Source organism: Talpa occidentalis, unplaced genomic scaffold (genome assembly GCF_014898055.3).
Source record: "Talpa occidentalis isolate TD23 unplaced genomic scaffold, MPIMG_talOcc4v2.1 talOcc4.15, whole genome shotgun sequence".
NCBI classification, from domain to species: domain Eukaryota; kingdom Metazoa; phylum Chordata; class Mammalia; order Eulipotyphla; family Talpidae; genus Talpa; species Talpa occidentalis.
Window position 1 is genome coordinate 20,413,304 of NW_023601543.1, and position 15,639 is coordinate 20,428,942.

Consider the following 15,639-nt stretch of genomic DNA (forward strand, 5'->3'; position numbering starts at 1 on the left):
AAGACAGTTCACTCATTTGTAGAATATAAATAACCAAAGAAAACAAACCAACAAAACACAACAAAAGTCACTTTTAGACTCTATGAAAAATATGGTGGTTACCAGAGTGGGGGAAGAGAAGGGAGGAGGGGAGGGGGGTACTGTGGTGGTGTTGGCACTGGAGCTTTAGTGGTGGGTGAGTGAAGCATGTGCAGTAGAGATGTGAAGATGTAGCTCGAAAATTTTATAGGTATGTAAACAAATGGTAAATTAATACAATTTGATTGAAAATGAAATAAAATTGGGCCTCTCCGGTGGTGCAGCGGGTTGAGCCCAGTGTTATGAAGCTGTCCACAGCCTCTGCAACGCAGGTTCAATTCCTGGCCGGCCAGGGAGATACCCACATGGCGCAGCAGACCTCTCCTGTCTTGCCCGCTGCTCCCCTCAGCAGTGTATGTATTTCAGTTGATCTGCCTGTTCTGCTCCCCACTCTGTCTCTGGTAAATTCTCTCACCCTCCCGCGCCTCTGCCTATACCCCAGCTCTTGTATAAATAAAATAAATCTTTTAAAAAAATTTAAAAATGAAATAAAATGCTGTCAAAATTGTCTTACTGGTATTGTGAGACACTTACAATGAAGTGACATGCAAAGCAGCTCACAGAATAGGAAGAAAACAATAACATAGTGAAAATAAGTACCAGTGTCATTCCCTGATGTGATAATTTGCTGGTACACAAAGAAAATGACCAGCTGACAGTAGGAACCAGCCAAGCTTCCTGGGTGAAATAACCCACGAACCACGGTTCCCCTCAGTGAAGATTCAGTTGTCTGTAAATGCAAACACCGGCTCCTACGCATTGAGCTAATGCAGGCTGTTGGGCACAACTCCAGCTTCACTTTGGGATATTTGGTCTCTTTGGGGTTCTCCATTATTCTAAAGTTCCTTTCTAGCCTTATTCAACTCCAGTGGGGGAGCTGAGAGGCTGAGAGGTCGAGGTGATAACTGGGTGGAAAGAGAATGAAATACACACACACGTATGTATGCATGCATTCAGGAACACTTGTGTGGTCATCATCCTAAATATGCATTGCGCATGTACATGTATGGATGCACGTAGATATAATCTCTTTAGCCCACATTCCCAAATTTGGAATCAGGAAGTTACTATTGTAATTTAAGTAGTCAAATTGATCATCAACAGAAGGAGGTGATTGAGGACTGCGGCTATTCCCAGACAGCATGTGTCAGAGACAGAGCGCCATCTGGCATTTTTCTAGTAGACTGAAAGCTTCTGGGGTGTGCTCTCACTGGTTTGAGGAAGACAGGTAGAAACAGGCTGCAGCCCCACTGGCAAATTTTTCCTTGTGCTATAAAACAGCAACCTAGGGCAACACTGTATGCCTGCCTGATGAAGCTTGCAATGAAAGGGATTTCTTTTAAGTCATTTTAATAATTTCTTTTTTATCAGAAACTAACCAAAGTAGCCTTCACTTGCATGAAAGACCTGTTCCTTTATCAAGGTGGTTTGCCTATTGGCAGATGTTACCAAGAGCCTACTCATGTATAATATCCACATATGTTTTGACATTAAGAAAATCAGAATTGAGCCCATGAAAAAATGCCTCTTGCTTTTTAATTGTCCAGCTCATTCTGAGTTAAAGTCAATTTTCTTTAGGAGGAAAGGGTGGCATCTTTGTGCCAGGCTTGGTTGAAATGTGGCTTCTCCCTTTCCTCCTTCCAATTCTAGTCCCTCCCCTTACCCTAGATCCTCTGTCCAAACAAGCACATCATCTCTGGGGAGAAGACTGCTGCTACTACTCGCTGAGCTGCTGCAGCTGCTGCTATTGTCACTGCTACTAGTCTCAAAGTCATTTTTAACTTGACTGAGAGCCTGCTGTGTTCCAAGTCCCATAAGGTACCCCGAGAGACAGCACGAAGGAAATATACAAGTATGCAGTTCTTTTAAATAGCCAGATCCTCTAGTATTTTATTCAAAATAGCATTTAATTTTCATGCAGGGTTCAAGAATACAGATATTGCATAAATCAAGGCTCATCCCATTAAAGGCACCTCATTAGTTTATGGCTTTGATTATAAAGGTCAAATTCTATATGCCCTCTGTGTCAATTGGTGGGTAATGTGCTTCTCTCTAAAGCAAAAGGGCCTCATTCTGCTCATCGAAAGCAGCATGAGAACACATCTCTCTCTGGTTTCTTTAAAGATCTCTAACTGCAAGCTTGCAATAGGAGGGCCAAAATCTCTAAAGAAGGCATAAAGCGGCCTTTTCCAACCTGTATAAAAACCTGTTTACTTCAAGGCTACTTTTACAGACACAAAATCAGTTTATTATGAAGTGCCCCTGAGAAATCAGTGCTGGTTGTTTCTCATGAAATATAGGAGATCTTTAGAGTGGAGCTGGAGGAATGATAAGTAGATAGAACTGAAGGCAAACATGGCCAGAGTATGAATATAGGATTTTTCTCTGCCCTTGTGGAGCTTATGGAGACTTTGACACATAAGCCAAGGGTGCTTAAGACACACCCCTCTACAAGAGGAGGCATTTTCCCTCTATCTAGAACCTATGTCACAGATTTCTAAACCACATCTAGGGTCTAGTGCTGCTATTAATACCTGACACCATATTGAGCCTGACCTCTGTGGTGCCCAAGTTCTTTCTAAAGAGCTTCCCTCTTAACCTTCAGGAAGCATCTTATCTCCCTTTGGAAGATCGGAGAGGGCAAAGGTCCCTGGTTCTATTTCCTGGATAAGGAAACAAAGTCACACAGTCGATTAACAAGCAAAATTTTGAAAGAACCAAGCACACTTGTTCGTACCTCTTAGGAGAGTTTTTATACTTGATGGTTGGGGGGGCGGGCGTTGGCAGGGGACATAGAGAGAGGGTTGCAGCACTCATCAGGGGAAGGTGGCTGGAAAGAGACCTGGCAGGCTGAACCTGAGAGCTCTCCTTTGGACAGGCTGGATGCTTCCAAACAGGTAAATTCCCTGGGATGCCAGGCCTTCAGGGCTGAATTTTCAGAGGGAGCTGGATGCCAGTTGCTGTTTTCTCACCTTCAATCTCTGTTGGCCACCAGGCAGCTGTCTCAGGGCACTGCAAGGAGGCTTCATCCTATGCTATTGTTTTGAAGACGTCAGAACCACCCTTCCAGGTCAACAATAAGGTGCTTTCAGCACAGTATTCTAATGGGGTTCAGAAGGATGAGTTGGGGAGGAATTTGACTATCTCCCAGGAAGAACAGGAGCATTCCCATCTCATCCTGTTTCCTTTAGCAATCCACAGGGGCTGTGTTAGCCATGCCTTTCCCAACCCTTTCCAGAGCTGATTGTGCTTTCATTCTCTTGCACCTCATAGGGTTAATGAGTTGCTTAGGTTTTCAATATTCTATATACAGTAATATTTCTTCTCAGCTGCCATAGTGAGAAGAGCACTGACTGGGGAGTCCAACAGATCTAGGTTCAGATTCCTCCTCCGTGGATTACTCGCTGACTACAGGGAACTTTGATCCCGTCTCTGAGGCTCAGTTTCTTCATCTATAAAATAGGGTGTTGATATCTTCTTTTCCTGCCTTGCATGGCTGTTATGATGAAAATAGGAGATCTTTGATACAAAAGCACCTTGAACAATAGCACAAACGGGGTGGGGGGGTGATGCAGAGTCATATTTGCTTTCGCTGAATCTTTTTCTAACTCAGGGGTCTGTGGGTACTAGAATTCTCCGATCTGGTGAATGAGGCTGTGTTCCCTCTCTCCATCTCTGCGTAATTTTATACACTCTGGTCACATCCTTTCCCAGCCTTCATCTTTCTCGACTAAAGAGTCTGCATTTGTTTAATCTATCTTCATATGGCAGCCCCCTCCACCCTCCCCCATCCCCTTGATTATATATAGAGTGGCCCTTCTCTGGATCATCTCCAGCTCCATTATGTCATTCTGGAAGCACTATGACCAAACCTGCACAAGTGTGTGTGTGTGTGTGTGTGCGTGCGCGCGCGCGCGCGCGTGTGTGTGTATTCCTCGGCTCTGAACCTCTGACTCTGCCCCCTCCCCAGTTGTGCATCCTAGAACAGGATGCTGACCTAAGACACCCTCTCCAAACTACAGAGAAGGCCGGTTGGCCCCAGGCTGTAACCTCCCCCTCTTTCTCTGCGCAGCCCTGGCCCCAAGGGGCTAAAACGGCTCCCTGTCTGGCTTGGGAGGCTGGGAGGTGGATAACTAGGATGGGGGGGCAGAAGGGGGGGTCTTGCGCAAGCGCACGCCGCTGCTCGGACCGCCAATGCCGCTGCCTCCCGGAGCAGAGGGAGGCAGAGGAGGAGGGAGGGAGAGGAGGGGAAGGGAGGGGGAGGCGGCACTTGGGCTGCGGCGCGCATCCAGAGGCAGTGTCTCGCGGCTCTCCGAGGGACCAGGAGCGGCAGCCGCCGATAGGATGCTCTGCGGGGCGCCCTGAGCCGGGGGCTCCCGAAGCGGCTTCGGGGCCAGGGCAGCGGGGCAGCGTTCACCATGCATCAGTCCCTGACTCAGCAGCGGTCCAGCGACATGTCCCTGCCCGATTCCATGGGTAAGTCGAGCCGCTCTTCCTCGGGGCGGCGGCAGCAAGAGGAGAGTGCGCTGCCCTCCGGACTGCGAGCGCCCTGGCCGCCCCGAGCGCTGGAGAGCGGGAAGCGGGCCAGGGGCTCCGCGAGCCGCCGCGTCTGGGTCGTGGACCCGAGCCCCAGGGGAGCGGCCCGGCGGGGGCGGGGGCCGCGCGCGCAGAGCTGAGCGCTAAGCCTGCGTCGGAGTAAAGCTGCCCCGGCGCGCGGTGTGTGCGTGAGTGCGTGTTTGTGTGCGTGTGTCTTCAGACTTGCAGCCAGGGCTAAATCCCGGCTGTCTGGGGATCAAAACACTTCCCTGCAACCTGCGCCTTCGCTTTCCAGTCGACGCTCGCTCTTTGCAAAGTCCCCGTCACTTCTAAGCGCTCACGACTAACGCTAATTAGAAGGAGCAGAGGCCTCGCCTCCTTCCTGCTCCGTCGAAGCTGTCCCGAAATGTAGAGCTACAGTGGGCTGGGGGGGGGCTGACTTACACCCCGCTGATGAGGGTGTTTGCGCAACCCTGGGGGATGGGCGGGGGGGGACAAGTAGGGAGGGGGCGAGCGGGAGGGGAATTCCTGAGGAATCCTTCAAGACAGCCCAGCTCTACCGTCTGCAGCGGCAGGATCCACATTCCTTGAATTTGGTTCCTATTCTGCTCCAAACGCGCGGAATGTGCGTGAGTGTGAAAAAAGGAGGGGGGGGGAAATGAGTGAGAGCGCGAGAAAGAGCTAGAATCGAGCCCGCGCATCTTCTGAAGTCGCGCTTTTCCTGAGTGGAATGGAGGGGGAGGGGAACGCTCTAGCCTGATTTGGTTCCACACCTTTTCTCCTCAAAACTGGGGGACAGCGACCTCCAAGAACCAATCAGGCTGATCCTGGACGCTGTTTGTTCGTTGTTACAAACAAAAAACAAACCCAGCCTCCCCCCCACCCCCAGCTGTTAGGCACCTTCCCAACCCCTATGATTTCACTGGGCGGAGAAATTAATTTGGAGCCCAGGAGAGCGGGAGGGGATTGTCAAACCACGAACCCACCGAATCTGAAAATTCGCCTCGGATACACTCTAACCTAATCGAATTCTCTCTTTCCAACATACTTTACATTATGCAAAACCCCTCGCTCCCGAATTCCTGCCATCCAGTCTGCTCAGGTTTAAGCCGAAGAATTTGCGGGAACATCTGGAAGGGAGGGGGCGGGGAGAGGGTTGAACCCTCTCTGTGAGCTCTTTACCGCCTGCGAAAGACTCAATCTCCACAGAATTCGTTCACCGAAGGGGCCCAGAAAGTGTTGTGTCCTGGATAGTGGAATGATCTGTATTTTCAATGCGTATTCAGTGTAAAATGGACTTTTTTATTTTTAAGGGTGTAGTTATGTGCAACGTGTTACAAATGAAGCCAAACACTCGGGTCGGAATCCAGAGCCCGGAGTACCAGGCTCCCCCCAGCTCTCTCGCCAACACACACACACACACTCACACTCACGCACTCACTCTGCGCTCCTCACCTTGGCCAGCTGTGGCGCCAATGCAGCCCTGGCTTCCCGACGCCTGGCTGTGGCGCGAGAAGGCTGGGGGCAGAGCTCGAGGGTTCCGCAGCGCCTATTCCGCAGCGGGCCACAGCCACCTGCAACCTCGGCCTCGCCGCGTCGGGGCGTCTGCTGCGGGGACTGAGCGGTCAGTTTAGCGACCCACGGCTGAAAGCCTCGCCACTTGGCACACTGCTCAGTGGATTGGGAAAACAAGACGAGGGGCGTTTTTTCTTGGGTTCTCAGGACCCTCAGCCAACCTTGGCGTTTCCAGAAGGGTTTGCGCAACCCGAAGCTGAGCGACCATCGCCCAGCCTAGACTCAACACTGGGAAAAGAATCGTAGATCTCATAATAGACGTGTCAGCGCTCTCCACACATTCTGCTTAGTGAAGGCCGCATTCCGAGGCTACTAGCAAATTCCAGTCGCGTGATAACCCTGGGTTTCCACAGTTCGGACAGGGGAGTCTCCCCGGAGTTCCCTGGCGCTGATCCTGCACAGACCAGGCCTGAATCAGCGTCTAGGCTGTTTAGGAGCTACTCCCATTTAACTCAGCTCTGGCAACACCACCTTCCCTGGCATGGAGGGACCTAAGTGGGGGCGGATGGGTTAGTGTTTCAGCCTCCAAGGGCAGCATTTTTCTGAGGGGATTCCCTTTACAGACAAGACACACCGCAGCCAAAACAAAATCTGAAACACAAACACTGCACCAACTTGTCTGCATTCTAAACTTGCTAGCTGCCTGGGATAGAGCGGTTAGCTCAAGACTTCGGGCAGAGCCCGGCGCTGGGAAAGGTGATTTGGCTCCAGCGCCCTTTCACCCTGCCCAGCAGCCTCCCTTGTGCCCTTTGCAACACTGCCCCCAGGTGCTGAGGCACTTCCACTACAGCAGGGCATGCCTTCCCTCCCCAATACCCACACATCTGTAAGTCACCCGTGGCCTTGGGTATCTTCCCTCAAAGAATCACCAAAGAGGGTGGTGGTGGATTTCAGAACCTAGAAGGCAATGTTTGGGAAACTGGCAGAGCCTTGAGGCTCTTGTGTGAGCAGCTACCCGTTTCCATGGATGCTCAAGGTTGGGACTTCCCGGGACCCTCCCTGTGTGGCAAAGCTGACTCAGGTAAGCAAATTCTAATCGGTTTAAAAGATTAGCCCCAGGAATTAGGAAATCATCAACAACATAGTGTACAGTTCAGAATACTGCACTCTCATCTTTGCTGCACTCTGATCGAGATTTCACACCCTGTAATCAGGTGGGGGGAATCAGGACCATGTATAAGGTAAAACACAAGTGAGCAGAGACAGTCATCCTAGCCTACCTTCTGGCAACTCATGCCTTTGTTCCTGTTGGACATATAATCCTGGAAGTGGTGGACACCACACAGGTTGTGCACCAAACCTACAATTACAACCATACTTGTAGCACTGACAATATCCTTTTTTTTTAAGTAAGGTATATAGGGACTCCAGGACATGAACTAATGAATGATTAGAGAGAGCTTGATCAAGACACACTTCCTGGAGGAGGTGAGTTTTGAGTTGATTTCAGAAGAAGGGAAGGACTCTGATTCAAAGACCGCAGTGCAGGTGGGGGCTCCAAGAAGGGGGGAGGCCTGGAGGAGGGAGAAGCTAGAAGGGTGGAGACAGCAAATAATTGGGTATTCTGGAGCTGAGCACCCTGGTCATCACGAATCTGGGGTGGAGGTGGGGCACTGCAGTGAGGGGAGGGCTGCAGTAGTTCTGCAGGGAGGCTGCTGGTGGGGGGGGGGCAGGCGAAGCCAGTGACAGCCTTTCAGACTCTCCCACTGCTGTGGGTTGCAGGGGATGGTGGTGGTGGTTTCAATAGAAAAATACCGGACATCAAGTACACAGGCTAGTGATAGTCACTGGGCTTGTGACACTATTTGCCAGATGGTTTTCCGTTCTGGGGAGCCCTCAGGTGTACCCGACCTTAAAAAGCAGTTTTATGAGCATAATCTGTATTTACTCACACACTTCTCTCCGTAATCTTTTTGATAGGCAGGGAAACAATTCTGAGATGTTGCTTCTTGTTTATTCAACAAATATTGACTGCTCAGTAGGGTATCACACAGGGTGATAAGCGCAGTTTTCAAGTACCTGCTGCTTTATTGAAGTGCCTCATGGTGTCCGAGGTTATTTTTTTTTTTTTTGATGCATTGGTTTACTAAATAAAATCGGAATAAGATCTTCCTGCATTCACGGGAACATCTAAGGCAGGCCACAAATTGTACCCTAATAAGAACAGGGCTCTGCTTTTTTCCTTCTAAAATAAAACAACCACCAGGGAAAATGTTGAAGCGGACACAACAAGCTGCCCTTTTAGCAGCCCAGGCCACACCTTCAAAGAAAACGCATGTCTTGCTCTAAGATGTGAATTTTAAGACAAATTGACACTAAGGATAAATGAAGGTGTGATTCTTCCATTTTCAAAAGGATTCACCCAGGGTTCCTTAAAATGGTCAATTCCCCAAGTTCAACTAGAAATTATTTCATTTTCTACTATTGTGGTCCTTATGACGTAAAATAACGGGTGACCGGGGGAGAGCATGAGGAGACAGAATATTCAACCTAGTGATGGGAAAAATTTCTGGGGAATTTTATTCAAAACAAATCCTATCTGTAGGCCAGGGCCCTGTGAAGCCGTAGGATCTTTGCCTGGGTCTCTCCACTGACTGAATTTTCAATTCAGGTTCTAAAGGAGGAAAAAAAAAATAGATTTTCAAATGACACCATGTGGTTTGCTGAGTCACTTTTCTGACCTGGCTCCTGTGCTTTTAAGAGTTAGAGTGATGTTTGCAAAGGAAATCCAAGAGCTGTGAATAGGATCAAAAGCTAGTTAGCAGGGAAGGAGCCTGTGAATGATAGAAAAAATTTAGAAAGAAAAAAACTTTAGAAAAATCATGCACGCATACACACACGCCCCCAGCTTAGTGTCTGAGGTTAGATGTTTTCCGTGTGAGGTATTGAGACACTTTCGTGTGCCACAAAGAAATCTTAGTGCATCTTCACTCTATTTTGCCAATCTGGGATGTGGAAAGGCTAGAGATGGTGTGAGTGACAGACGGAAAGGCAGACTGCAATAAGGGGGGGGTGTTGGTAAATTTATGTTAGCGACCCTCTATGGAAGCAGCAGGTGCAGATTCACGGACAGGTCTCTGTCATCAAATTAAATCAGGTTTAGCGGTTTATTTGGGGGTCCCTCGAAATCAAGAAGAAGAGTAACCAACCTTCAGGTAAACAGAAGTAAATCCTGCTTGTCTATCCCCAACCCTCTTGGTTCGCTCTCTGCCTCTGCTCAGTCTGTCTGCCACCCGTCAGCTCACCATTTGCATCCCTAAGAACCCTCTCACACAAAGGGCCAAGATGTCAAAGGTATCTCCAGTGGTCCTTTATGTTTTTTCCCTTGGAGGCAGGACTCAGACCCCCCTGGAGAGGAGTCTCTTCCCACCCACCCCCCCAGCTCTCCTTTCCTCCTAGGGTGAGAGATATGGCACCTTAGTAGGTGGGTGCCTAGAATCTCTCAAGCCACTTCTACCTTTCAATGTAAAATAGTCTTAGAATAGTATCGTATTAGAAATGACTCTGATGAGTCATGTCCCTCACTTTCAAGGCTGACGTCAGGGGAGACCGCCAGCCCCTCCCACCTTTCTTGGAGCCTTGGGCAGGGACCGCACTGGGGAAGGCAAGATGGATGGCGGGGCTAACCCCTGGTAGCACCCCTGATGCTGTTCTTCCCTGTAGGAGGGGGTGTCTGCTGGGGGCTGCCAGGCCAGCCGCAGCCCCTCCCTCTGCTCACTACCACCTGGGCCTCCTGGGTCCCGCTGGTTTTCTCGACTCCCCCCCACTTCCTTAATCCCCTCTCTCCTCTCCCAGTGGTGCAGTCTTGGCGGCTTCACTAGGCAGCTGCTTCCTGAGGCTGCCGAGAGGCCTCCCAGAATGACAGGGTCCCTTGAGCAGACCCAAGGGGCCTCCTCAGGCCCATAAATGACAAGCCTCCTGGGCTGGCGACCCCCTCATTAAGCTCCCCACTGCCTCATCCCCCCACTAGACCACTGAAGTCTCCTACCATCCCCCCTTGGCTTATTTTTAGGAGAACTCCAAGGTGGGTATCTGTTCCCTGGTATTGCCAGTCTGGGGCTCTCTTCCCATGCCAGAAAATGCCTACGGGATGTGGAGTGCTGCTTGATGCCTTAAAATTTTTTTTTAAATTGAAAAGCGAGCCTGGATAGCGTTTTTCTAGCTGACTTAATAAGCCTGCTTTCGAAAAATATATTGGTTTGTGCCATCATGTCTGATAAGCACGGAGAATGGTTTCGTCGTTTATATTTATGTCACCCGCACATGAGCCTAAATGTGTATAAGTTATCACCCTCCCCTATGCCTCCTCCGATACGTATCTTTGTGGACTAATGGCCTCCAAACACTTACTTTATTGCACACATTTGTTATGTGACACATCTTGCCAACACACCATTTTGAAGTTTATACATGAGGTGGCAAATGTCAGAAATAAATGAAAACAAAAATCCCAGTACCTGCCTTGGTCCTGGTATTTACACTGAAAATGAAATTTCGTATCTCCAGCTTATGAAAGAAATCTTTGTAGATGTGTATTGGCTTTAAAATGCCAATGTATATTGGCTTTAAAATACCTCCGCACGCATGCTTCCCATTTATCACACGCTTTCTAATTTGCCCTAAAAAAACACTCTGCTAAGTGGGTATGACACATCTTTGATAGAATGCCGAAAGCACAAAAAAATTGTTTTGTTTTTATATACCTAGTGAGAGCTCTTCTGATATTTATTTTCAAATATATATATATATATATATATTATTGTAATGCGGTAGCTGATGGTTGCAAAAAGCCATAGTGCTAGCCGTTCCCCATAATTCCACTCCCCAGAGCTAACTCCAGTGATCAGTCAGAGTAGGAAAGGAAAACCGGCCTACTGATTTTTTCTTTAAGTCCATCATTTCTTTGGCCGGTTGAGCAAATTCAGTTTCTCTGTGTGCTTTCAGGAGCCTTCAATCGGAGGAAACGAAACTCCATCTATGTTACCGTGACTTTGCTTATTGTGTCTGTGCTAATTCTCACGGTGGGCCTTGCTGCAACCACCAGGACCCAGAATGTGACTGTTGGAGGCTATTACCCGGGAGTGATTGTAAGTATAAAAGGCAGAGGTGGGTCTTAGTAGTTTGCTGGTTGCAGACATTGCGGTCCAACTTCCATGATTTTTAATTCTGTTTGAGTTTCTAGTGTTTGTTCAGTTTTCCTTCTTTACAAAGCTCTATGTTTATCTAGAGTGGCGACTCGAGACCCGTTAGGAAGAGGACTGGATATGAAGAATCAAAAACACCCCAGCTCCATCACTAAGTAGCAGTGTGATCCTAAGCAAGACAGCTCATTCTTTAGGGTATCAGTTTTCTGGTCTAGAATGTGTTATTAGCTAGCAGGGTTAACCTTGGGCCGAGGTCCTTTCCTCTCGTGTATATAACAGAGGTCACCTGGTCTTCACCTGAAATCTGAGAACCCCTGCAACTCGACACTCTGACCAATAACCCTCATCTCCAAAATGGCCCTGCGGTCCTATCAGGAAATATACGAGCAATATTTACTTCTAAAATACGTACATCTAGTCATTTATAAATTATACACATGTTATAAAACATACAAACATGAACATTCAAAAATTAAATAAAAATGAAATGAGCAATTCTGAGCATCTTCCTGCTAACACTGACTAAAATTTCAAAGAATGATACACACTTCGCGTGACATCTGTCATTGAAAATAAGGGCTATAAATTCTTAGTTCAAATGGCCCACTAGAAAATTTTGAAAATTTTTGTCTGACTTCTTATCAAGTATGGTTATATGGTTTTGAAATTGTTTTTCATGTCACGAATAAATGATGAAATATCATTATAAAATAAGGTTTTTTTTAAGATTTATTTATTTATACAAGCACTGGGTACAGTCAGAAGCGCGGGAGGGTGAGAGAACCCACCAGAGCCAGAGCGGGGAGCAGAGCAGGCAGAAGGACCCAAGTACATTGCTGAGGGGAGCAGCGGGCGGCAGGAGAGGTCTGCGCGCACTGGACCCTCCTCTGGTGGCCGGGGAGCAGCCGGGGATCGAACCGGCGCTGCAGAGGTTGCCGGCAGCTTCGCAACCCAGCACTCAACCGCCGTGCCACCGGGGAGGCCCGTAAAATAAGAGGATTTTTTATGTGTTACTGTTTTTTAATGTCAGTCTCACAAAGTTGCTGACAAACAGCTCATCCTGTGTTAGACATGTCACCTGCCATTTTCTTGTTGCTCCACCGTGCTTGCATCACTAGGGTCATTTTTAAAATTTATTTATGCATACAGTCTACAGTTGCTTTCATGTTTGCACCAGAGCGGCATGGGTCATTTTTAAAATTTATTTATGCATACAAGAACCGGGGTACAGGCCAAAGGTGTGGGGGGTGAGAGGATTCACCAGAGACAGAGTGGGGAGCAGAACAGGCGGGTTGACTCAAATACACTGCTGAGGGGAGCAGCGGGTGAGACAGAAGAGGTCTGCTGCACCATGTGGGGTAGCTCTCTGGCCAGGAATCAAACTCATGCTGCAGTGGCTGACCATAGCTTGATAATACTGAGATTTTAACCCCTGCACCACCATTTCAATCCGTGGTTCCTCAATAGGAGTCTTTCCAAACTGCTTGTCCATTTTGTTGGGGGACAAAATGGGGTAATACAGTCTGGGCACTCATAAAATGACCCACTGTCAACTTTTTGCTGCTTAGAACTTGCTAGCTCACTTTGTCATCTGACATTTGCAAGGGTGCAGGGTGCCAGTGAGTCTGTTTATGGAATATTTATAATATTTAATTTCTTATTATTGTAGAGAAACAGCAAGTACAAAGAAGGGTTCAAATAGTTTATTTCCATACTTCAGTGGATTGTTTTACCCACCCCCTGGGTACAGACAATGCATTTTGGAATCTGTTGAACTCTTTACATGCAAAACCTCATTTTACATCCAATCATCACATTGTATACTTAAAACATATACAATTTCATTTGTCAATGCTACCTCAATAAAACTGGGGGAAATGAAAAGAAAAGAAAAGAAAAGAAAAGAAAAGAAAAGAAAAGAAAAGAAAAGAAAAGAAAAGAAAAGAAAAGAAAAGAAAAGAAAAGAAAAAAGCAACCGACCTCCTTTGGGCCTACAGACACTGCTGTTGAAACCCAAAACCTAACACTAGCAGCTGGGTCATAGTTTTAATACCAGTTAAGTGACTTCTCTATTGTAATTGCTAGAGAGCAGGAAGGAAGTTTAAGATAGTTCATTATTTTTCTATTTTAGGACAGCAAAGAGGTCACATGTGTTTGCTGCTGGTTTGTTTCTTTTTTCCTCTTCTTTTGGAGAGGCAGGGATGGGAGCAAGAAGCAAAGTGAGGGGCAGGGATTAAAGATGGATGCCTTTGACAAGCCAGGCTGTGAGTGACCAAGCCTGACGCCTGTTGCCTAGGTCACCGATTCCACAGCCAGCCTCCTCAATAGCTCTAGCAAAGTTGGGGCCTGATGAGAACTGGGCCCCCTGCATGTTAAAGGCTGCCTGGAGAGCTTCACAGCTCTTGGCACACAGGGCGCGCCCCAGCCCAGGGCTAGGTGCCCCGCAGACACGGTTTGGTGCCCTCTGTTAAACCTGTGAAGTGAGAACTCACCCAGTCCACTTCCTGTGATGAGGCAAGAAAACCATTCGTCAGCAGAATTGGGTTTTATTTTTAAACACAAGTAAGGGGTGGGAGAGGAAAGTGGGGGGTAAGATTACCTTTTGGTGGCTTGGAAAGGCAATTTATAGGATCTGTGTGACTTTGTGTGCTTCAGGTAGCTGCATTCAGTGAAAGAATTCTGACTGGTGAGCAAATGTTCAAGCCAAGATTCAGACTCTCCCTGGGTGAGGGAAAACTATTTTCCATGTCATTTAAGAGTAGGAGCCCCTATTCATGAACGGTGGCTATGAGCCTTCTCTGAAGAATATCTGACTGTGGGTGGCTAGCTTGGAATATATTAACAAAGGAAGGAGGGCACATGATTGTTGTTATTCAAGTACCTGATGTTCAGCTAGCACTGGAAATTGATGCAGTGGGGGCGTGTGTCTGTGTGTGTGTTTCACTGAAAGCCGGTATGGAAGTGTTAATAGGAGAGCCATCCCTAACAGACAGTGTGCCCCCATGGATTAACCTTTAAAATTTTGCTCCTATAGTTCCTGTTGTTTGTTTCTTTATTTTTTTAAATATTTATTTATTTATGTATATAAGAACTGGGGTACAGACCAGAAGTGTGGGGGGTGAGAGGATTCACCAGAGACAGACAGAAACTGGATTTTCTACAGTTTCACTGAGGTAGCATTGACAAACAGGCAGATTGACTGAAATACACTGCTGAGGGGAGAAGCGGGTGAGTCAGGAGAGGTCTGCTGCGCCATGTGGGTAGCTCCCTGGCTGGGGATCGAACTCGTGCTGCAGTGGCTGTGGATGGCTTCATAGGTTGTGTCTTAACCCCTTGTGCCACCAGGGAGGCCCTGTTTGTTTCTTTAAACTGGGTTTTAATTATAGAAAGGGAAGGGGTAAGATTGCAGATGGAAAAGCAGAAAAGTCCGTTTGAGTTTATAGGTCAGATCATGTTGTGATGATTAGAATAACAACCCCTATCTCTGAAACAGTAAACTCCTCGGAATCTATTTGTCTGGGAATTGGGATGCTTTCACCAGTGGAAGAATCCTGTTATTAGAGAGCTACTAAATAAACTCTAAGGCGGGGCTTTCCCCACTCTGGTGTGCATGGGAATTATGAATCTGCATGAGCTGGTGAATCTGGGAAAATGCAGAGCTCTACTCTCTATCGCCAAAGATTTGGATTCAGTAGGTCTGGGTGGGACCCAGGAACCTGAACGTTCTTTTCACATGGTAAGCTTTTTTTTTTTAATTTCTTTTTTTAAAAATAAATTTTATTTTATATTCCCCATACAATTGCAACCCCCTTATTTTGACCCCAATCCCTCCCCTCCCTGCCCCCCACCCCCCATAGAGTGTCTCTGGTTCATAGTTGTTTGTTGATTTTGATTTTCACTTTCTTATAGTTATTCATTTTCCTGGTCCCTTATTTAAGTTTTCTAGATTCCTGCTATGAGTGAGACCATCTGGTATTTTTCTTTTTCTTTCTGGCTTATTTCGCTGAGCATGATCCCTTCCAGCGCCATCCATGTTGCTGCAAATTGCTTGTGTTTATCTTTTTTGAATGCTGAGTAATATTCCATGGTGTATATGGACCACATCTTGTTGATCCAGTCATCTATTTTTGGGCATTTGGGTTGTTTCCAAAGCTTAGCTATTGTAAACAGTGCTGCTATAAACATAGGGATGCAGGTGCTCCTTAGAATTGATGTTTCTGTGTCCTTTGGGTAAATACCTAGGAGTGGAATTGCTGGATCGTATGGAAGCTCTATGCTTAGTAGGTCCAGAAATCTCCACACAGCT

General features: G+C 47.3%; 1 protein-coding gene across 2 annotated transcripts in view; it reads left to right on the top strand.

Moving 5' to 3' along the window:
- Positions 1-4,271: 4,271 nt before the first annotated feature.
- The window catches only part of TMEM255A (transmembrane protein 255A), a 51,883-nt gene continuing 40,515 nt past the window's right edge, over positions 4,272-15,639 (top strand). Inside the window, exons 1-2 of one of the 2 annotated variants that reach the window (XM_037512013.1) lie at positions 4,272-4,554; positions 11,134-11,276. In XM_037512013.1, coding sequence (XP_037367910.1) covers positions 4,497-4,554; positions 11,134-11,276 — 201 coding nt within the window. In that variant the 5' untranslated portion in view covers positions 4,272-4,496. The remainder of the gene's footprint in view (positions 4,555-11,133; positions 11,277-15,639) is intronic. The other variant, XM_037512012.2, reaches the window with a different exon arrangement.